General features: G+C 42.7%; 1 protein-coding gene across 1 annotated transcript in view; it reads left to right on the top strand.

The window, feature by feature from the left end:
* Positions 1-24,007, top strand: part of DGCR2 (DiGeorge syndrome critical region gene 2) — a 46,506-nt gene that overhangs the window by 996 nt on the left and 21,503 nt on the right. The window contains exon 2 of the mRNA XM_035556633.2: positions 18,820-18,942. Within this exon, the coding sequence (XP_035412526.1) occupies positions 18,820-18,942 (123 nt within the window). The remainder of the gene's footprint in view (positions 1-18,819; positions 18,943-24,007) is intronic.

Genomic DNA, 24,007 nt, shown 5'->3' with positions numbered 1-24,007 from the left:
GCTCTCGCCCGTCTCCGGCTGCTCCTGCCAAAGAGAATCGATAGCCAGAGCGTGGGGCGGCTTTGCAGGTTTGGAAGCTGTCCTCCCATTGCAAAGCGAGATTACTCCTGGGTGATCCTCACCCTTGGTAAACAGGAAAGTAAGAGCGGTGGCGTTCCTCTGGTAGCTTTGAAATTCCCTCGTCCTTTCTCTTCAAAATAACTTTTATGACCCAAACCAATAAAACGTAACAGTGTTGGTGAAGTGTGCTCCAGCACGTTCTCGGTACGGCTGAAACACAATTGGGTCAGTGTAGGCAGCCTCGCTGAAATAACTAACTTTGGTGTTGAAACTGCTGCGTGTGTGACTTGCTTTGTTTTATCTTGTTTTTTTGGCACCGTTGGCAGTGCAGTGTGTATATATAGGGCTTATGATGTGCACTTAAGTAGCCAAAAAAAAAAGTTGCTAACCTAGCTAGTATTGTTACAGCTAGAGGCTTATATGTGGGAGAAGATACTACGTGAAACTGATTTCAGACAAATTTCTTTATAGCTGACACTTAAGTGCTACGGAGAGCCGAACTTCTAGCTGGAAACGTTCAGCGGAGATTCATGGTTTTGTGTCTTTTCGCAGGTGGGTAGGTTTGGCCCTGACCCCTGAGGTATGGATTTGGGCATTGTAGCCTCCTAGAAAATGGTACTTTCCGTGCTGTGTCAGAACGGTTGTTGCTCCAGTATGGTATCAAATGTCAGTTAGCAGCTGATGCTTGGTGGAGGAAGACAAGTTTTTCATTGAATTTTGCTCCTTCAAGGTGAATGGTTTTTTTTTCACTGTTGCTCTAATATATCTGCTTTGGAGATCTGTGGTCTTGTAGCTACACTGGCAGTTACAAGCATCCTGCTTGTAAACATACCCCAACTGTCATCCTCTCAGGTTGTACAACAGTAGCTTTGAAACCTGTAGCATTAGGATTCCTCTCCATATGCATCACTTGAACCTTGCTCGAGCCATATGTGTCGTCCCATATGTACGCGCACGGTTACGCACGGAACCATATGTCAGGTACGAACCTCAATTCACCTTCGTGTGAAGTAATGCAGCCACGTGCAGCATGGCATCTGGAACTCAGTGCTGTTGGAGGAATTTCCAAATTCCTTCTGGGATGCCCTCGCCCATCCTGTTTACTGGAGCACCCTGCTTGAGCTGTCCGTGGTGATGCCTGTCCTCCTCCTGGGGACTGCCGTGAGCTCGGGTCATCTCTCTGAGGTGACCCTCGTGTCCCTCCGCCAAGGTTTGCTTTTAACTTGCTTTGCTTACCACCTCAAATAGATCACCTGTTTAGCAGATTAAATAGTGTTGGGGTTTATCCTGAGATAAAAGGTGCAAATAGGGAAAATCTGGTTCGTGCAAGGATGCGCAGAACCAAATTTCCGATTTTAAACAACGATAATGGTAGTGAAGTCTCCCTTGTCTCTTCTGGGCAAGTGCACGGACTTCTTCACAAAGAGTTAGAATAGCGCTTGGAATTTATTTTTCCTAGTGGTGTTTGTTTTTCTTCCTGCTTCTTTAAACCTGTGTATTGTAGCAACTGTCTTACTGGTTTACAAAGGATGCCTGCAGCTTGCTTAACTTAAATCTGTACTTGGAGCTATCAAATGAGTGCTGCAGAGTGATGGGAGGTTTTATGTACTTGGAGATGAATGTGTAGTCCCTTCACAATTCAGTCCCGGCGAATCAGGCACCTCTTTGTACTTCCATGTTAATTTGACACTAGCTTTGTATCCGTGTTCTTGCTGTGCTCTTCAGATAAATAAAACCTTCTTTTAAGCCTCCTCAACTGTAGTATCTTTTCAGGCGAGTTGAAAGGCAGTGAGTTTACAGGAACCTATTTTTTCTGCGTTTAGGGTGAGATAGTTTCTCTCCTAATTTATTAAAAACTAATTTATATTTCCTTTCTTTGTGGATTTTTCTGTCTTGGTTAGAAAAGTCAGTTTTGCACTGTTACCATCACTAACATCAGGTATATCATCAGCACTAGCTGTGGAGATGCAGATTCCTAAAGGTACCATGGGCAGTTATATTTTTCTGAGCCCATGGGCTTTTAATGGTAATTCTGTGCCTTTGAGAATCTCAGCTTGGACGTGTTTGTCCCAGGGTCTCTCTTTCCCTTTTCTTTCCCTTTCTGTTTTGACCACCAACTGTCCATTTTGGCTACTGGTCCGCTTTATAATGCGTTGCTGCAAGTTCTTTTTTGTTTTTTAGTAGAGCATTTCTCCTTAGCTGGCATTATTCATTATCTTTGGAAGTTGCTAATGTGGAGTTGAATGTGTCAGACCTTTGCAACTATACGGGTGTACAGGGAAAGACTGCCGTAATGTTTCTGTTAAACACTGACTAAATTGACTGTATCTGGTGTTCAGACGCATGTTTGAGCTCTTCGCTGTGGTAGGGTTTGGCTTAGTATCTTTTCCAGGACACCTCAAAACATCTGCTTCAGGTTATTGAACTGAGAGCTGTTGCTTTTAGGTAAAGAAGTATTTCAGGGATGTTTTAACTGAATTGCAGTGAACTGTACCGGTGCCAGACTGGATTTAGACACTCGTGCGTTTCTGTCAGTTGTCTAAAAAGCATCAGAGGTTGAAATCATTAAGAATTCAGTTCTGTAGTACAGTTTGAGGATGTGTAAGAAGTTCCTGTCAACATCCCATCACACAACTGAAAAGCAAAGGTTTGGGGGTCTTTGTGTAATCTTAGGAGCTTAAACAGTCTGAGATGATCCAGACGGCACATTTTAGAATAGTGTTTAGAGGATTAATTAAGATCATCATCGCTAATGACAATAACTTGTTTTCATGTTTCTCTAACAAGATACTGCTGCTTGCTAATGGAAAACACTTAAACGTGGTCAGGCTTTATATTGGATTTTGTAATAGTGGTTTAGTACAGAGGCTTGTGAATGTAGGTCATTGGGCTCTCTTGTTAGAGCATTTACCAGGCAGCTAAAAGCCAATTGAGTTCTCCTTCTTGCAGCTTTTTTTCTCCACTTCAAAGCTGGCTGGAGGAAGTAATTCCATGACCTAAGTTTTGTTTCTAAAAAATTTGGCGCAACTTATCTGATGGGCAACGTACAGAACAATTTGCCGGAGCAAGACGTCTCATTACATGGCCCCAAAACCTTGGCTTTAAGCTGGCACATCTCATGTGCCATGGGGCTCGTGCGGGGCTGGCGGTGCGCAGGGGCTCGCCAGCACGGTGCTGGTGCTGCTGCTCGGTCCGTAGGTGTGGGGCTGAAACACAGCGCGGCTCCTGGGGATAGAAGTCCGGACACACCCACAATAAAACTGGTATGCTCTGCCGGAATTTGTCTGGTTTTTACTAATTATATTGCATTAGTTAATTCAGCGGAGGACTCAGTCATTAAATGTGACCTAGGCACAGCCTTCCTCTGCTCTGAAGAGATTTCATCAGCAAGCAAATGGAAGCCCTCATTTTGCTTTCTGTTCACTGCCTCGGCCTTAGAGAAAGCCGTGGTGAGTGGTATTTATTCTGTTTCAGGTTCTTGTAGTCCCTGTCTCTGTGTTCAGCTGGATTCCCAGGTGAGGGCTCCGTGATGTGAGACAGCTATTTTTTTTTTTTTTTTTGCTCCTCAGTCGGTGTTGCTGGAAGTAGGCCTGCCCCCTCACCAAGCCCTCTGTTTTTCAGCCTGCCAGTTATTGTTTTTTCCCTCCTCCTGTTATGTATCAGCGTTCTCTTTTCCTGGTGTTTCAGGGCTCTGCTGTTTGCTGTTGTTACAAGCTACAAAGCGATGGTGATGGATTTGACAACCCTTCCTTGGCAGCTGCTACCATTGTAGTGGGGACAAGGCAGGCAGTACCAGGCCTCGTTAGCAGGTCTGATGTTTTAGGACTGGTAATTCCTGGTGTTAATGGTTGAGCAAACTTTGGGGCACAAGTGGGCTTGCTGCTAGCTGTGGCTGCAGAGTAAAGGAGGAGAAAGGAGTTTGTAGAGAGAGGGCAGTTTGTGTGTGTGGGTTGGGTTCTCAGGGGCAGAAAGGGAACTTTGACAGATGTGGCTTCTGTGTCCCCATGGTAGATTCGGGAGTAGACAAAGATGAGGCCAGAGCACAGGAGTGGCAGAGCACAGACCGCTGCTGCAGCCTCTCTGGCTGTCAGAGTGCCCTGTGTTCCTCTAGTGCCAGGGGAATGGCACAGCTCGATCCAAGAGTTAAGGGCTTCAGGTACTAAGAACGAAAGATGTGAAATCCCCCAGTGAATGTCAGAAAACCCACTGAGGCTTCAGTGAACTATTCCATCTCCTGGAATTAATTTAGGGCTGGTTTTGATGTTGAATTGTAATGCAAGAGTGGTAGCTGTCTCTAGAATTGGTCTTTGGGTAATGCCCAAGTCTCTGCTGTTGTTTTTTTTTAAGATGTGATTTCTTGCAACTTTTATAAAGTTTCATTTCACTCTGTGGGGTGCACATAAATAACTTGTGCCATGACTAGCAGGAGTTCCCATTCTGCTCCCGAGTGTCACACAATAGAGCACGGAACGGAGGGGGTGGCGATAACCGCACGCCTTCCTTTGTGTCCTGGTGTCCCGCAGTGAGTGAGGGTGGTAGCGCGGGCTGCTAGAGCCTCGTGGCCAGGAGGGGTGCTGAGAGATGAGGCAGTCCCCCCGACCGTCCCAACACAAAATCTCGGCACAGGCAGTTCCCAAAGGATAACTAACTGTCTAGCACATTTTTAATGATTTCCTGTGACAGAGTCTGAACAGCAGATTCCTTTGGTAAAGCTACTTGCCAATCTGTTGCTCATCCTGCAGTCGCAGCATATTATCCCTGTCTAAATACAGTACTGCACACGTATCTCTGATGCGCGGCAGTTTTAAAGAACAGTTTGCCAGTTTCCCAAGCCCATCCTGGTGCCAGGGCCACCGGTGTTTAATCAGTGATGGTCCTTCCTGTCCTTGCTCCTGCCTGCCTGCCTCTCCGCAGAGGGTTTAGGTACCACCGCGGGTCAGACACAACCCCTGGCATGGTTGCACTGATGGTACGGTTTGTGGACAACCTGCCGAGAATCGAGGAGAAATCTGCATCATTTGGTTAAGTCACTGATGAGCTGTAGCGAGTGAGTTTTCAAACAACTCAGCGACTGAGTTGCTTGAAAACGCGAGTTCAGGATTAACCTTTAATCCATGTTCCCCAAACTGTCAAACCCTCTGGCACGGTGTGGTTTCCCATGAAACTTTCAGTGTTATCTTTGTGCTAGAGGGTCAGCCTGCTGGTGCTGTGTTTGATAACAGCATCTTAATGATGTTGGTTATACGGAGCTCCTAAGGAGGTTGTTGTCAGCGTTTGCCTACTGATTAGGTTATTGAGAAATACAAATTTTCTTAAGCTTAATGGGAATTGATAGTTGCCTCATTAACAGTAGCTAAACAGCATAATGTTCAGCTTCCTAGTTAATTAAAATTAAACTTGGTTGATCTAACTGTAAATTTAGTTTCCACTGTTTATTGATTGGAGCCTGACAGCCGTCAGCCAGCTTTGTGCACAGAAAGGTGGGTTCAGCTCTGGGTGAGTTATGTGACTCTTCAACTGCACTTAGGTTTTCCCTGCTTTTGGGCTTTAACTTACCAATTTTCTTCTTGTTGTACTTTAATTTATTAGCTCTATTTCCTGTGTTGTATCCTCTCCTTCATATATTCCTCCTGGGCTATGCTTCTTTGTACCTCTCCCTCTTTGGGCCAAATTACTTGGGGTGCACGGTGAGGCTATGTGGGGACCAAAGCTGGTTTAAAAAAAAAAAGGCATGAAGTGCCATTTCTTGCAGAGGGATGAGCAGTCTCTGTCCTGGCCGCAGCTGTGTTTCCCTGCGGCAGCCTGGGTGCTGTGATTGAAGTGCCAAAGTGTCCCCAGGGCTGCGTTTTGACTCGGGTCTGCGCGTGGGAGCGGGCAGCCGGGGGGCTGGAGCTGAGCACGGCCTTGGCACGGGCAGCAGGGAGGGATTTTATGCAGCTCTGGGTGAGTGTTGTCCTGCAGCGTTTATATGTATGGATTTGCTTTGTCTGTGCTCATATTTTGTTAGCGATTTGAGTAGAAAGGATTTCTTCTGCCTTAAGAGCGACGTGTTTTGTTCTGTACGTTTTAAAAACAAACAAAAAAACAAATCGTCCAGCTTCTGATGCCTGCTTGGTTTGAGTTTGTGCACTTTGCCTCGTGTATGCCACACTTGTAAAACACGTTACAACTTTTTTTATTCTAGGACTAGTTAAAACTGCAGTTGTTTTATTTCTGAATTTGTAAAATTGTTACACCTAAATTGCTCTTTACGGACTAAAGTGCAGTAACACAAAGGTACTGCATTACTGAGATCTCGGAATGAATGATGAAAAGCTGGATAAACTGGGAATCTTGCAGCAGTGGCAGCCAAGTGCAAAGACTTATTCAGAAGCACCCCCCCAGTTCTGGTGGTAGAGCAGAGAGAAATCGCCCAAGGATGCTGCATTGTGTAAGTGCTCATCTGTGGCTTTCTAAGCATAAGAGGATGGGATGTGAGTAATTTTTCTGTTGATGTGGGAGCTAAAAAATGGCAAAGCCGAAGTTCTGTGCTGCGGTACCTGACACGTTTGCATAATGGAAGCAGGTCGAGGAGCTGCAGGACGCTGGCAGTGCGACAGCAGGCAGAAGGCGTGGGGAGCGATCCGCTGCTCTGAACAGCGCGGGCGGCTCTTTGTGAACGCATTGCACTTCTGTTTGCTGACTTCTGATGGATGCTGAGGGTTTTGATGTATGAAACTCTTCTCCAGGTACTTTGACTGCGGAGTAAAGCAGCACACGGTCTTTCACACCGCAGACACGCACCAGGGGCTAGCACTGGCTGCATTCCTGTCGTGTTCGGCTCTGCCGGAGCGCTGGAATGCTATTCAAGGCACGAGCCATTTGCTCCAGTACATGACAGCTTCTGCACCAGCTACTTTGCAAAGGATAAAATGTGTTTTCAGTATCTGAGATCAGAATGTTTCTGTGTATCAAATTTTTGCTTTCAAGTGTTCTGGGCACTTGCTCCTCAAGTCTGGTGCAAGATGTGAAGGGAAAAAATAAAGCAGGAGCAAAAGCTTTTTTAGTGTGGGCTGCATTTGAATAGTGCTCGTGCATATAGATCATAGGATCATAGAATATCCCATGTTGGAAGGGACCCTCGAGGACCATCGAGTCCAACTCCTGGCTGTGCACAGGACCACCCAAAAATCAGACCATGTGTCTGAGAGCATTGTCCAAATGCTTCTGTGGTGCACTTACCCTGCTGGGCAGTTTCCTGTCTCCCTTAATTCTTAAATTCTTGTTTAAGACCATGACCTTTAGGGCCCTGGAAGGAGCTTTTTCCATGATCATTTGGTTTTAAAATTAAGAAATGGGGTTAGTTTTTGGAGAACAGTGTGATTAAAAATACCTGACTTCATAGGTAGAATTTTGTTACCTATTTGCTTGGCATTAAAGACTATCGCAGCGAGGTATTCTAAGTACGCGCTTGACCTTAAATTGTGCACTTTCATTGAATTTGTTTGGATTGAAAGTTGAAGGATATGTTTAAAACCTTCTGAATCCTGTACTGAAAAAAGATGTTGTGACATTAGCTCTTCCGTTTTCCTGCAAAGTAGAAACATGTGTTGTCTTGTTGGAAGTAAACGGGACTGCTTCCTAATACTCCTGAAATCTGGCAATTCCTACTTTCAGTTTAATGGTGGCTACAAATTAGCCTTGATTGCTCTGATAGATGAAACACGATAACAGCAATTCAAGAACTGAGTACTCTTCTTGTTGAAACCTGACGTAAAGAAAATACTCATGTAGTTCATGTAAAACTTTGGATTTAAGTTTTCCTCTCCTCTATGGAAAACTTGTCTCTGTAGAGTAACTGTTGTTTTCTTACTATTTTTTTTAGGCCTACAGTTTATTTGGTCATGGGGAATACTCTTTCCCTGGTGATCCTTCATAAGTGGAAACAAAGCTTTGCGTAAGAACAAATATTGTACCTTAGCTGTTACTCCAGAATGGCATGATAGCATGTGTACTTTTCTAACCCTGAGGATATGGTTGTTTGGAGGAGGAGAGGAGCTACTCTAACATGTTTAGAATTTTTTTGGGTAGTTTTAGGTGGGCACCTACCAGGTTATAAGATATAGCAGTGCTGTCTGGATTGCTTTTGTCAGGAGATTTCCTAGATCTCTTTTGAGGGGCGTTCCAGCAAGCATCATCTGCACAGACTGTCAAAGAATGGTGCTTGTATGCAAATACCTCTGATCACCAGCCTGCTCCTTCGGGGGCTGCTGGCTCTGCTGTGTGGTTTTCCAGTCCCAGGTGGCTCTGGGCATGCTGGAGGTCGCACCGGTGGAGGAGCAGTCCGGATGTCTTCTGTGAGGAAAGAGGTGCGGGTAATGCTGCCAAGCTTTTGAAGGCAAAGCTGGGGACATGATGCTTTTTCCTTGTTCAGAATAACCCCAGCTTTGTGGAAAAAAAAAAAAATGAAAATGTCCAAGAAGGGTCCATGTACATAAATACAAGATTTTAAAGTATTTAGATGCATGGCAATATGAGGATCTTGGCATAAAATCTGTTTTCAGAAGTTGAGGCTTTGAGGTGTGAGGACTGGGGATGGAACCAGGACGTAGCTAAGCCAAGGCACCCAAATAGCCACGTTGGTTTAAGTATTTGTGGTGTACGTGGGATAATCTGTCCTGACCTGAGGGTGTGGACTGTAAGGGGCAAAGTCAGTTTTTTATGGTGCTTTTTTCTTTAACAGAATTGATGAATTGTTGAGCATTTCACTACTGGTATCTTTCTAATGGATTTTTTTGTCTGTTGCTGCATTTGTCAGGCAAATTAATGTGTCGTATGTGACTGTATTTAAGTTTTGTGTGAGGCATAGCGCTGTGTTCTGAATGTACATGAGCGTGGTTCCTAAGTAATGGGGGCTCAAGAAAGCTGGACTCCAGTGGGCTCATTTCCCACGTCCCTAAACTTCCTCTGCTGTAGGAAACTCACCTGCCACCGCAGTGGAAAGGGGCAAAAATTTGGGGCTGCATGGGTTTAGGTCTCTTTTGTACTAAAACCTAAAGTCCCACCTCAGGTTTTACATACACATCACAAGTCCTGAACAAGGTTGTTAGCGTAGTGGAAATGTAGGCTTTAATTCTGGGCCATATGAAAGGTTTCTTGAGTACCTGTGGCTTTGGCTTTGTATTGAAAGCTTTCTTGTGTCAGTGCTGCATTTTGCTCTTCCCTTCTGCCTATCTACTTATTATCATAATATTGCAGTTTTTTAGGGAAAAAAAGCAAGCCAACCTGTTGCTTAGCTGCTACCCTCACTGTTAGGAAAATAAAATGTTTTTCAGTCGATAGTGCTGCATTGCATAGTTCAGTCTTTCAGCTCAGTTCAAATAGCAAATTTGGTTTTGCTGTTTGGTTTTAGCAGTACTGGGGAATTGGGAACTAGATTTTTTTTTTTTTCTTTTTCAATCTTAGGAATAAGTAAGTGGCCACAGTGATGAAACACAAAGTCTGTATTTTCTAAGACCTAGGAAATCACAGCCAGGGTTCCCATTCAAGAAGCTCTGATGTTGTTGCTTTGGCTGAGTGCCGGGTCTCTCACACTGCCTAAGGTTGTGGGGTGTGTGTGTGTGTGTTTTTTTTTTTTCTTTTTTTAAAATCCTTTCTGGCATTGAATCTACCCTGCAGACAAAGAGCAGACAATGAATTGGAGTGAATGACACTTGTGAGCAAGAAGAAACTGGGTCAGTTCCAAGCTCATGCAGGGTGTAGGTATGTTATCAAAGAGAGGGGGGGGGGGACGAGGGGAAGTAGCCTGCTAATGTGCCTGAACGCGATATAAAATCTTTTGATGGATCTTTAGGGTCATTCAGCATAACTTACTATGACAGAGCACTGAGTAGTACAGAATGGTCATTAGGGTTATTCATTAGGCTTCACAGTTTTCAGCTGGAGTGCTGTCACAGTTTTAGTTCATGAAACTGCATGCTGAGGTCATGCAGAAAAATCAAATGCCTATAACATATACTTACTTTTGAATTTATAATACCATTTTGTAGGGACAAATAAGGGTATAGTCTCTAGTTTTGGGGTGCTGGAACTGAGAGGAGGTACTAGCTGTGTTTGGCTCTGTATGTATAGCACAGGGCACTGTTGGTTCCCTGGGCTGTGTGCTGCGCCCAGTTGGGTGTTCGTACTCCTGAACACACTTAGGCCATGACAAACCAAAGCTGCGTGACCCGATGGTCATGCCGAGGCACAATTTCAGTAGCATGGGTGAAATGGCTGAGCGTTGCATCTTCTGTGGAGCTGATAGAGGTGCAGCACTCTGTGCTTCTGTAGGCTTTTAATTTGAAAAACAGTCAACAGAAATAATTTTACTGAGAAACTTTGTTCTATAGTTTCATCTATGGCATGAATAATTGTCTGATGGTGACTTGTGAGCTTCACAAACAATTTTCTTCTCTGAAAATAAGGTGCTGTTATCATACTCTGTTATCATACTTTGCTTTTTCCTACTGCAGCTTTGTTATAAAGTCCTGTATGTACCCTGCCACGCTGAGGGGTAGTGTAGGGGTGAATTTAAAGACAAGTAATGGAAGTAAGATTTGCCAGGTGACATTAAGAAACCTGCCATAGGACGAATGGGTAGGGAAAATTTCTCTGATCTGTAGCTGAGAGGAAATACCATTTAGGTACAACTTCATTTTCTGAGAGCAGTCTGCATGGGATTGTGGGTGCTCAGTACCTCAAAGACAAGTTAAAAAAACGAGCAAAACTGTTCAGGGATTGCATGTCGGAGCATCCTCAAGTGCAGTTTGCCTTGCTTCTGTCATTAAAAGCTCTCCTTCAGCGAGTGATTTCTCACCGCCACAAGCCATCGCATCCAGGCTGCTGTCGGGCTCTTTATGTGCTGGCACGCTTTCAGCAAGCATTTTTGTACCAGATTCGGTACCTGCTCCAGTGAACTTTTGGTGTGGGTCCAAGAGAAGCCCCAGTCAAGAAAACTGCTTTTCAAGTGCAGCGGACTGGTTTAAGGAGAGGGGTTTTTTGTTTGCTTCATGCCTCCAGTGAGAATTAAATGAAGAGAACCGTTCTGGTATTGTGCTGGAATTGTCAAGAATATTTTAGGTTTCTCTTGCTTCAGTAAATACCGATCTAGAGAAGTACTGGTTATATTATGCTTCCTCCTGAGCATAAATATTAGCTCTGGGGCTGTATGTGTTGTTGTGATGAAGATGCTTAGGGAGTGTGCTTTTGTTTGTTTCTGATACTTGTTTGCAGGCGTTTATTGAGCACTGGTGTTGGGTAAAATCTCCAGGGGTTCAGGACTCAGGGGGTTAGGCTCCTTGCTGAAGATACTAGGATCTAATCACGCTCATACGGTGTACTGTGGGTCAGGATACATAGAATCAGTGATTTAAGAAAAAAACCTTTTTAACTTTCAATACATTCATTCTTAAATGTGTTAGAATTGAAACCATAGTGGAACATGTAGGTACAGGTCTTAACCTAAGCGTGTAGGTTTATCGTAATAAAATATGAGCACGACCTGATGGGCAAAGCACAATCTGAATAAGAAGAGTTACTGGCCTGAGCACTTGTAGTTGGTGTTTTTGTTAATGCTTAATCAGCTTTTGATAACAGTAATTGCCTCTTCACATCTGAACAGAATATTCTCTTACAGGTTGATTCATCCGGTTCGATATGATGAGCAACTCTTACATTGCGAAAGCAGGAATTGTTTTTGTTTTCCTTCAGTTTGTAAATAAATGCTATGCCAGAGGATCTACCAGATCCTGTCTTGAGAAATCTGAACGAAATAAGCGAAGTAAACAAGGTACGCACGCAACTTGCAGTGTTCATTAAAAGTTGGAAGTACGTGGCTTTGTGCAGAAGTTTCTTTTCCATTTCATGCATTTCAGTTACAGTAATAGTTTATAATTGAAATAACATTAAATGCTGGTTTTGTGCATTTAATCAAATTTTGATTTCCATACAAGTGAGGCTCAGCAGACAAGAACAAATAATTAACATAGGAGATGAAAAGTGCCATTTATTTGTCTTAAAAACAGAAATAGATTCAAATCTAGGCTAGCTGTGTAAACACTAAAAGCTAACACGCATCAGTAATGTTAGCTACCAAGAGTATCTTAATGTATCAGACTTCACTGACTGATGAATCTCTTTATTAAAGAGAAGTTAAGTCATTGTGACTAGAAGAACTCAGACCTCCATTGTCAGTGACTGCAGTCACTAAATTTAATCTCTGTATCAAAGCTCTCTGCTGGAATGGGTCTTGTATTTTATAGGCTTTGGTTCAGAGCTGTAGCTCCCCAGCTCTAGGGTTTCATGCATATATTGACTTAAATTGCAAACTCAGCGTGCTGTCCCACTTGTTTATGTACTGGAGTTAGGAATGTGTGGTCCAAAAGTAAGGGACATGTGTCAGTGATACCTTTCTGGCTTAGGAGATTTTGCTTTCAAGTGTTCTGTTTTTTCACTGGGTCCTGTAGATGGTAAACATCAGGGTCTTGGAAATATAAGGTTGAAATGTGGATTTTGAGAACTTTGATGTGTTCACATAGTGCTTTATGGGAGATGTTTATTATATATACACCTGAGATGGAGCCTCTGGCACTTTTATTGGATGTAGAATTTCATTGGGCTGAGTTCCTTTTATATCTTTGTCTTCAGTTGAGGAAGAGTAAATAAACCTGTAAGGCAGTATTGAACGCTCTGTCACCCTAGCTTGTTTTCTCAGAAGTGTTTTGATGGGTAAATAGTGCTTGTAGACCAGAAAGGTCTGTGGGTAACTGGCTTGTGTCACTTGGCAGAAGTTTTCAGAGCTTGGTGGGCTTTGCCCCTTGCAAAGACCTACTGCCACCTCTGTTGCTTCTGATACCTCCGCGCCATGCCCTGGCGCAGCTCGTCGTGGGGCAGAGCAGTGATCTCAGTGACAAAGGCTTTTCTTACAGCAGTCTGGTGAGGGTCCCAGCCCTGTTTGCAGGGCAGCCTGGCAGCCTCTGCTAGCATGGGCCTGAAAGTAGTTCTGCTGCTGCCGACAAAGCACCTGCAATCCAAGTGTGATCAGAAGGAGTCTTCTGTAGGAGCGAAGTAAATGAAGTGTATGAGCTTGGTGGGCAGATGCCCCCACGTTAACTGATGCTAGAGCTGTACAACTGTATTTCTGCTGCATTCATTGGAGTACGTGTTTTTTTTTTTTTTTCTGGTTCCAGGGAGCAACCCGTAGCTGGTCTGGCTTAACGTTAACGTGGACAGACATCTGATTTGGTCAGAAGCTTGCTCTTTCAAAGCGAGATCATCAAATTCATTCAGAAAACTGCCCTAGCAAGGTGGACTTGTATTGAATCAACACTTTGTTTCTTGTGGCTGTTACAGTCTTGATTTGATATTGGAAACTCTAAATGAGATTTACTGTGCTGAGAAGTGGTCACAGGTACTGGATATGGATCCTCTCAGCCTTGCTTTCAATTACAACATTTCTTTTGAGGAACTAATTATCCCTGTGCCCTTTGCATGAAAAAGGGGAAAGATAAGCAGGAAATTAGTTCCAGTTTCAAAGAAAATAAGTGGTGTCCTTTTCCAAACTCACCTCTGAAAGGCTTGAAATGAAATACAATGAAATATATATAGGAATATATAGGAAATAGAGGTTGCACTTAGTGTAGCACCCAGGGCAGCACGCTTACCAACTCCACGTGTGTGTCTGCTGCAGGATCACTGTGCTGTGACTTGCACGTGTACGGGCCTCAGAAGGGAAGCATCCTCAATTATTCAGAAAGATTAAATGAGATGATTAAACCTAGGAGGGCTTCCTGGATCATTTTGTAATGGAGGCAAGGTGTTTGTTTTATGAAACCTGCGAAACTGCTGGAAGTTAAAACGTGCGGGTGGCTGTTTTATCCATCTGTCATGCAGTCTTCCTGGTTGAAGATAATGTGTAAATGACCATTTTGAGTGCGTAGCAGAAAATCTGGAAATTAGCGTGCCATAAAAGCAGGGGGGAGGAAGCTCATTGAACCCTGTGTTGAACTACATGATGGGTGCAGTGAAACATCTGGCGTTAGACATGGCATTGTGGAAATCTTCGCTGGAACAAAAGCTTTCTGTGGCAATGTAAACAACCACTTTGAAAACTTTTTTCCCCCCTATAAAACCTGGATTCTTATATTAGTCAAAAATCTTGTTGATTTTGTTAGTGCCTAACTTAGAAAAAATACTTGGCAGCTAAAGGAGATGGAGACTTGTTTATATGGCACTGTTTAAATTTATTTATAATCTTGCTTGGCATTTCTGGTGTTTGATTAAGTTTCCAACTGTGTTGTAAGTTTTGTTTTAAATTTCGAATTACAGATCTGCCACTAGCTTTGGCAAAGCTGCTTTCAGGTGAGCGACTCCTGTGGGTGGATTATGTTATCTAATGATGCGTCCCATGAAATCAATATTGTTTTTTTGGCTTTTACTGGACAATAAGCTTAATATTGTGCTATATGTTAAGCTTGTAGAACTGATACAAAGTCTGACTGATTTTTCTTTTTCTCTTTTTGTAAAGCTAAGGAGTTCTTTGTTTCTTGCTCCCGTTGGCCAATTTGTAGCTCTTAGGTGCTGCTAGAGAGAACAGGGGAACTGTTGCCAGAGAATACATGGTTAGTGGACGATATTTCTGAAAGGCAGATGTGTGTTCAGGTAGGAGCATGCTGGTGGGCTGGCAGGGTGCGGGGTGCTGGAGGGGGAGCAGCATCCAGGAGAGCTGGCCCCTGCTCTCAGGCTCATCTCTTAGGTGGCAGCCTTTGGCCAGCTGTGTCATTTTCCTGCACGTTGTTTTAAGCACTGACAGAAGGATGCAGTAGTTGGCAAGATTGAGGGTTAGCATTCTAGAAGTGCTTTGAGGTGGTGAAGAAGACTTATAACAACACCTCGCTGCTTGAAGTGTTTTCGCATTCTCGCACCCTTGAACTTTGTAATGTTTTGTAAATTTATGCCATGTAAAGAGCTACAACTGTTGCTGTTTCAATTGTTTGCTTGCTTCCATTCATCCCAATAAATAGATACATTTGCTCTAAAGTGAGACTTGTATACTAAATGTTGTGCTGCACCATAGAAAAGACTGTTTGATCCTTACAAGAAAAAGTACCCTTTTATGCTAGAAGCTCCTATGTGGATCCTAATTCTGCTGATTTAACTCACCATGTCGTATGTGAGCACAGGAGGTAGTTGTGTTTCCAGTTTTTGACTTGTGGCCAGTCGTTGACCACTGCGTGATGTGTTTGTGCCTGTGCTGCAACAGGTGCCTGATGGTAGCCAAACTTACTGCATTGCATATTTCCTAACCAAAAATCTTTCTGCTTTAATAGCTGGCAGCAAATAGGTGTGTGCAGTGCTGCTTTGTTGCTGTTTTGGAGCGGGGGAGAGGAGCTGGTAGTTTGAGATGCTTTTCTTCCTCATCCTCTTGCTGTAAGTTACCATCAGTGTGGGCAAGAATATGGATGTGGGCACAGAAGTAGGTCACCAGGGACGTCCCATCTGAGTGCAGCCCCCTCTGGGGAGTTCAGGTGGGAGAGGTGGGTAGGTTTCCTCAGGTGGTTGTGTGTTGTTTGTCTTTCATGCTAAAACACGATGGGCAGCAAATAGAAGCAGAACAATTAAGCTGAAACTCTTCCAGACACTGCACAATGAATAAAGCAGTTCGATAATGCAGGGAGGTGTGGGCTCAGGGCTAGGATAGCTCAGGAAGCATTACTGGCGGTGTTTTCAGCATCTGGAGACTGGGTTTTGCACCATGCCTTTTAGTGTCACTGTTCTCTGTGCAGCAGAATCACCCAGCAGCTCCTGCTCCTCACTGCTGAATAACATGTGAACCTGACGTGGCGTGGTTTCCGTCGGGACCAAATGCCCAGCTGGTTAACCCGAGCAGTGTTTAATAAATGTGTTTTGTGTCCCCCCCGTGTATACACCTTCTTCACAGAGGAGTGCCTGTAATGCAGGGAGCAGCCACATTATGGCACATAACTGGCAGTTTTTAGTGACAGTAATACGGGGATGGGGCTATTTGCTTATTTGAACCTGTTGTATGTAATCGTACCTAAAATAGTGCATATGGAACTGAAGACAGACATGAAGTACACTTCGCAGGCTTTCCCACATGCTTTCCTGGGTGCTGTCTGCAAAAGGTGGGGCTGCAGAGCAGCTTTCTTCTCAGCTGTGTGTGACTTCCATCGAAATTGGGCAACAAGCAAGTTAAAAGGGTTCATTTGAAGTATTGAATTGCATTTTGCCGTTGTTGGAGGAAGGTGTAATGGAAACCTGTAGCTGGGCTGAAAGCAGCCTCTCGTCTGTGAAAACATCTACCAGAGGCTCCGGTGTAAATTCTGTACTTGGAATGGCATAAAATTCTTAAGGAACTTTATGCTTCACGCTGATGCTTTGCAAATGTGGTTTAAAAAAAAAAAACAAGCTGCGATGATTTATTGAGTTGATGCTTTCCTGTGAACTGGAAATTTGAGTTTAATTTTCAACTTTAGCTGTATTTTTTTATAGCTTTAGTTTTATTTTTTTCTTGCTACATTGGGCAAGCGGACCTTTTATTCCCATAATCACAAACTTTCTTCCCTTCTTTGGGCTAAATAAATTACTTTGGGTTTTATTTGGGGGGAAAAAAGTCATCATGTGTGACCTAAGCTGCTGGTGTGTGGGGTGTTGGCGGTTTCTTGGTTTTATTTTTTTTATTTATTTTGCTTGTTTTTAATATTTCCACTGTGCTCTTTGCTATCAGCTGTTTGGATTGAATAAAACTCTTAACTGGGTCAGAGCGCTCCTCGTTCTGCTGTCGCGTGCTGCTTCCAGGAGCAGTCAGGCAGGTCTGCTTGGGCTCTTTGTGCTTTGGTGACCTGCGTGTTTGCTCTGAGTAGGTGGTGTACTAAGAGCATGTGTCCGCTTCTATTCTTCTAGAAGAGCAAGTCTGGGATTTGGAGAGAAACAGGTACTGTTAAATGCTGTTTTAATGTATGGGTGTCTTCAAAAGAAGTGGATTTGAGTCTACTATCAAACAATAAGCCTGTTAGCAATATCCTATACTAATTATCAGGTACGTGGGTATGGCTTTGGTTGACAGCGGGTGATCACTTATCTTATTTTGCATGGCTGTGTTGGCCAGAAACTTAAATGTAACTTCTGCCTTGATTTAGTTTAGACGTGCGTTTTGGGAAGGTAACAATTGCAATAGAGCTTCTTCTCTTAAGCTGTAAACTGTGGATGAGAGAACGTGCATCTATATTGTAAATTTCTTAGAGGTTCCTTTTCCCCCATCGATAAAAACAGTTACCTACTTCATTCGTTCAAAACCAGGGCTGGGTGTGCATTACTTTATAAACCCTTCTTTGATTTTTATTTTTAATAAGATGTACTAGTTCTCTAGTCATGGCTTAACTGACGTTACCAAGAGCAGTGGAGTATTGAGAACCACCGTCGTGAAGGCAGTTGCACGGTGATGGTCTGGTGTGAAGGTGAGCGCATCGATGCTCGTAGTGATTCGCAGATCTGCAGTCTGCAAACAAGCTTGGAGTTGTTCACCGTTTGTATAGACAGGTTTTCCCTGCAAAATATAGTGAGGAACACAAAATTAAGCTGAATTATTAGGTTCTGGCATTTGATGGATGGAATTGATACTTAAAAGAAAATAAAAAAGCATTGACAAAAATTGTACTTTTTATGATGCTAATTAGGACTGACAGTGTGACGATGGCAAGTAGGTAGTAATGCTGTAGCAGCAGGCACTTCAAGTTTGCAGATACTGGCAGTTTCTTTTAAAGGATTTGCTGATACATAGGAATTCTACAACAGAGTTTAAGCTGGAAAGTGAAAACAGGTTCATCAGTATGGAAATTGTTTTACAAATAGTTCTGCGAAATATCTTGAAATTGGGCTGGACAATTGTGCAAGTCTGGGTGGGGCCTGGCATACGTACTGCTTAGAGTGGGAATTGCATTCTGAATTCATTGCATAATCTAGCACGTAAAAGCTACCAGAGCATGTTTTTGTTAAACTTCGCTTCTGAGGCAAGTGAGCAAGTTGTCTTAAGTGCATGACAAGAAGTAAAAGGGGAGCACTGTGGTGGTGGCTGCTGCTGGCTCCCCAAGCTCGTAACTTCTCCAGCTAGAACTGGGCTTGGGAACATTGTGCAAATGTGGACCTCTTCTCTTAAGGACACCAACTTATTTTCAGATATGTGAAAGGAGCAAACTTAAGAGAAACTACGTTGTCACTTTTTTTGGAATTGGTTTTGAAAATCCAATTTCGAAATCTGAGAAAATACTTGATTCTCATGTTATCAACTTGTATTCCTGTTAGTATTTCGTAAGTGGGAAACCTACTGCTAAATGATATCCTTATTCTTTGTAGATGACGATAATGTAGGAGTAGAGTCTACCGTGGTCAGATCAGAACACTATTTCCCATGCAGAAAGCTGAACTGAAGTGTGCATGATTGCGTGAACCAAAAATCTGCCAGATAGATCTTGCGTGGTGTTTTTATGAGGAAGTTTTTACTACAGATGTCTGATAGAGTTCTTTCATAAATGCTGTATGCAGGCCCTCCTGTCTATTAAAGCTGTAAACGTCCAGTTTGAAATACGGAAGTGATCTGGAGCTCAGCAGATTTTAGCAGGCTGAGTTATCCAGAGCTTTTGTCCGTTACACTTACTCTATATGTATTTAGACTCAGAGGAATAAATAACACTTTAAACAAAACATAACTTTCTTCTTTCCTAGAGCTCCGTTGCACCCCAGGGCAGTTTGCGTGTCGGAGTGGTACCATCCAGTGCATCCCTTCAAATTGGCAGTGTGATGGATGGCCCACCTGTGAGGACGAGAGTGATGAAGTTGACTGTCCAGGTAATGCTAAGAAGACCACTTATCCCAATATCACCTTGTTTTTCATCAGTACTTTAGCTCCTTTTTTTTTTCCTAAGATCATTTGCTTATTCTTATTTGGAAGTAGACATTGTTCCATAGAAACGCACCCCTTTATTAATAAACTTTTTCAATTTGTGGGGCTAATGCTACAAACACTTTTTTCAGTTGTCAGAGTTGCACTTCAATTTAACAGCCCGAGTAGGTATGCTGGAGGTGAGGAGAGTTTGTTGTCTAAGAGACTTTCATGGCAGGGAAGAATTATGTTGCAATTAAGTCAAAATGACACGTAGGCCTGAGGTTAAATTCTGAATTACAGTTTTGGTTGTATGAGTGTATCACTCAAACTGTGCTGGGTGACACTGCTGGACTAGGTAGAGAGCTTGGTTTATTGCTACCTGCTCTGATTATGCTGCATGTGCTTACGTGGAGAACTTTGATCTGCCAAGCAAGCTGGTGTATTTACTCTTCACAAGCTCATGTATGTTTTCAGGGGCCTATTACCTACCAGCAGTGGTTTTCTGTTACAGCTGCTGGATACTGAGCTGTCTTATTTTTTAAATTTTTTTTTGTGAACACAGAATCACAAATATGAGCATTCACGTTTGTGTTCTTGACAACCTGGCCAGTGCAGTTCTTTTTCTGGGTACCTTAAAAGAGGAGGGACCTGTAGTTTTTTTTCTAACAACAATGCAGCAGGAATGTGAAAGCATGGCACAGTTCAAAACTCCTATCTCTACAGCATGACTAAGCTGTGCCCAAAAACTGTTTTAAGAAGCTCTTTGCCATTGATCTACGTAATTTGCTTGGTAGAGAATCACACGAACTTCGCAGCATTGTCATCACAGCGTTAAGTCTGTCGTCATTCTGAGTTTTAAGCTATTTTAGTTAGAGGTGCTACAAAATAGTAGCATCAGTATTTTACAGGAACAAGCTGTTCTAAATATATTTTTGAGTGGAGATAATACAGTAAATCTAACACTCAAACTTTGAAACTGCTTTAGCTAACCCTCTCCCCACTGTGCTGCACACAGACAAGTGAAAGAACATGCTTGGTGCTCTTTTTAGAAGGCTTTTGGCTAGTTTCTGTGACTGTGTATTTGCAGTGGGGGAGGCGGGCAAAAATCTGTTGGTAGTTTCTTCTGACACCAAAAATTAAGCCATGTCATTGATGCAACTTGTGTTTAAAGTTGTTATCAAGGATGCGGATGTCCTTAAAGAAAGTTGCTTTTATAGTTGTGCTGTTATTCTTCTTCCTTTCGAGCTAATTTTAACCAAATGTGAAGAACTAGAGGGATCTAATAAAGGAGGTTAATGAAAGTGAATAGCTAGGTAAAAACAGCCACGTTAATACTTGAATTTATTCAAAATGACCTGAAGGCTTGACTTGTGGGGATATTGAAATATCCCATTAGTGCAAAACAAGGTTTTTATCTTCTTAACCTACAATATCAGTCAGCAATCTTAAGGTGTTGCGTGAAGGATGTAATAGGATGATGATGACAACTCAATGTTTCTGAAGAATATTTGGTATGTGGCTAGGAGAAGGATTTTCACAAACATAACATTTCTCAGTAGATAGGCTCTGCACCTGCGTTTGGGGTGCAGGTGTCATTGGACTGCCTGACCTGACACGATGAGGAGAACTTCAAGGAATTAAAAGCATGTGGGAGAGACTTGATTCATCCCCATGTCTGTACACGGGCAGAGGAGAACAACAGAGCAACATAAAGAATCTTAGAGGGGGAAGTGATGGATAGCATAGAGGAGGAAAGTGCTCCACTTGATGAGAACATTAATCGGATAAGTAATTGGTGAAAAGGCTGTACGGAGCTAAAACAGCCAGAAAGCTGGGTGTGGCAAGGACTGAGATATTTGCACAGTAATGCAAGGAGTGTAGCCAGCAAACCAGAGAAACGAGAACTACTGGTGTAGGACGTAAAACTCTATTATACCTGTAACGAAAATTTGGTGGGATAGCATTGTGACCTGAAATGGGCGTTGAAGGGTATGCGTTATTCAGAACTGTCAGGAATAAGGGCGAGTTGGTCTGCTGGCGTGCATATGAATGGTGTCTTGGAGTATGAAAAGGGATGGCATGAATAAAAGTAACTCTGCTGAGGCCACAATAAGTTTGGAGGAGCATGGTTTTCTTATGCTGGGGAGAGTATTAAATCTGGGAGCAGTCATAGGACCGGCTGACTGCTGAGACATTGACTGGGGAACTAAAGCAACTAATAATAGTAGCGCACAGTCATAATTGAGAGTGATAACTTTCTTCTTTGACCACTGAATTAAGAAGAAATGATGCAGCTTTAAATTTAGAAAATACCTTCAGATTTAGATGAGTAATTGTAAGATGATTCAGCTAAACTTAAATACTTCATAATTAAGGTCCTTAATTTCAGTAAAGGCAGACAACACTAAAAGAACTAGCTAGTGAAGCCACCTGGACTTGTGAAACTTGGATCATTAAAGTATCTTCAAATTAAAAGGGATGAAGTCTCTCTGAAGCATTAAGAGAAAGCTTGCAAAGGAAGGGCTATGAGTCTAGTTGTGCAGCCTGTACTTTTCGGCCTTTGAGCTACTATTGGCACCCTGTAACATAAGTCAGAAAACATCAGTGGTGGTGAAATAGGTTTTTGTGGTGTTGATGAAGGTGTGTTTCAATGACTGCTTTGTCATTTTGCTGTTTGCAAGAACTTAATACAAAGCCATTGTAAGTTCTTTGGCACCATTCACCTTTTTTTCAGCCTGATTTCATTCGAGTTAATAACAAACTTCCTATTGAACTAGGAGGATCGTTCTGTAATAAAATCGTTTGGTGATTGTGTTGTCCAAAGTACAAGAAACACCCCCAAAATCTAAGACTTTCCTGTTAGGATAATTTCTTTTAGCATCTTTTTCGGAACACAATTAGGTAAGGCATTAATTCATTGACAGTCTGAGTAAGTGTGTCACATGCCTATTTTTGTCAGACCACACGTATACAAAATATACATATTTACAAAAGACTGTTATCGTAGCTGTTCTTATGGTCTCTTTTCAGAATGACTATTTTCTTTTAAACATGGAATTCCCTTCAGCTCCAGACTTGCAAAGTGTAAAGTACTGTCCCCCTTGCCCTTCCCAGGAGGCGTGCAATTTTTAGTGGAATCTGCATCAGTGATTACCCTCAATTCATCTATCTGGTAGACTAAAACTTTTTCCTGCTTGCTCTTGTTAGTGTACTAAAAATTGTTGGGAGGATTTATGCTGCATGTGTCTGTAACTGTATCCTACTTGAACAGTGGAGACTCATGAAATCTGTGTACTGTTCCATATCAACAGTAATTGTTCCTAAAAATAATTTATGCCAAGGTGGTGTATTCTGTGAAATGGTAGAAACAGGCATTTCTTACAAATGGGGTTTTATTATTCCTACTCATTTCCTATTTACAGTTCTACACAAGAAATCGAAGTAGTAACATAACTTCTTCTACCTTTACAGAAGTTCCATGTTTGAACCCACAAGAAGGAAGGGCTCTGCAGTTTGCCTTTTTACTGCTCATTGGATTTCCAGCTTTGCTTCTGCCAAAATATCAGATCAACTTCTCTAAATATCCTGCCCTCTGTGTAAGCTTTCTGGTTAAACAAAACTCACTGTCAGCAGCCCACGTAGAGCAGGGTTTAGTAGAGCTCTGGCTGTTCACCTGTTTTATTTTTATACTACAGGCTAGGTGCTTGTATCTGTTGCGTATGAACAGAAAATTGATGTCATAAATTCTTGTGCTTTTCGCAAATCCCGTCCACAGCAATTTTTCATCTTGCAATTATATTGGTGATTGTTCCATTTCCTTTGTATTTTTAAATAGAATTGTTCCCAGGAATAAGTGATAAGACTGTGCTCTCAGCTGTCCTTAGGCTTTTCCTTTCCGCTAGCTCCGTAGCACAGAGCCTTGCCTCATGCTGTACTTTTTCCTTTAATAGGTATTTCTCGGTGCTGTTTTCTGGACCTGCTTGGTCAGGAGCCCAAATGCAGCAAAGTTTCAGTGAGCTGAATTCTTTGTTTCCCCAGAGCCCGAGGCTACAAACCCAGCTGGACAGGCTGCAGGGCTGGAGCTGTAGTTTCTAGAGGAAGTAGCACGAGCTGCTGCTCTGCAGTCCCATGTTCAACACTAAGATTTTACATGTTTTGGGTTGAGACCGGGAGCCTGATTTCATACAGAACCAATCTTTTTAGGAAATTTAACTGTAAATGCTGATCTCAAGCAATGTCATCCTTCATACTGTTCTGAAGGACTTCTCCAGACACAGGAAGAAATGTGTTGACTTGGAGGTTGGTTGTGCTAGCGCTTGCATGCTATATCATTTTTGGATCTGGAAAGTCCCCTTTGTGGAGCCAGCTGAAGGTATGGCCAGTAACTGATGAAGCAGCAGCTGTGACACACTCTTGCAGTGATCATTATCAGCTTTCTTTTTCATTTTGCCAAGGGTATTTTGTGTGTGATGTGAAGTGATTGCACTATCACTTCCCCAGCCATATGCCTACTTCGTCCTCTCTCTTGTTCTTCCTATTTACCATTTTCTTTTGCTTTACCCTCAAGACCTTTCAGACTGGATGAGGACAAGTTTCTTCCAGTTCTGGGCAGTCTCTACAGCCAAAAGTTTTAGAGGAACGAAGACAGCTCCAGCGTAGGTGGTTGATATAATGTGTTCATCTTCCACTATCACCTAATTGTCATTTTGCCTTGTGTGACAGGAAGCTTAAATATTCCTTTCAAAATGGTTTCAACCCTATTCTTCCTTGCTTAATGATATGTTGGGAAAAGCATTTCCGTTGATTAGTCTTGCATTTCCTTTAATTTGACTGTTTGTGCATACTTTATGAACTACTACATACAGAGATATGCAGTCTTTAAACTGTTGACCTTTGCGTACTTTTTAGTACATCTCCTTTTTTTCCTTTTTCAAAGCTAAATGACAAAATGCCTCCGATCAATTGCACACCTTTTCTGAACCCTTACCGAACTCCGAGGCGATGCATTGTTTTTACCCTGCTTTGAGG

The sequence above is a fragment of the Cygnus atratus genome, chromosome 17 (genome assembly GCF_013377495.2).
Source record: "Cygnus atratus isolate AKBS03 ecotype Queensland, Australia chromosome 17, CAtr_DNAZoo_HiC_assembly, whole genome shotgun sequence".
NCBI classification, from domain to species: Eukaryota; Metazoa; Chordata; class Aves; order Anseriformes; family Anatidae; genus Cygnus; species Cygnus atratus.
The sequence above is the reverse complement of the archived record's forward strand: the minus strand, read 5'-3'. Positions and strand labels throughout refer to the sequence as shown.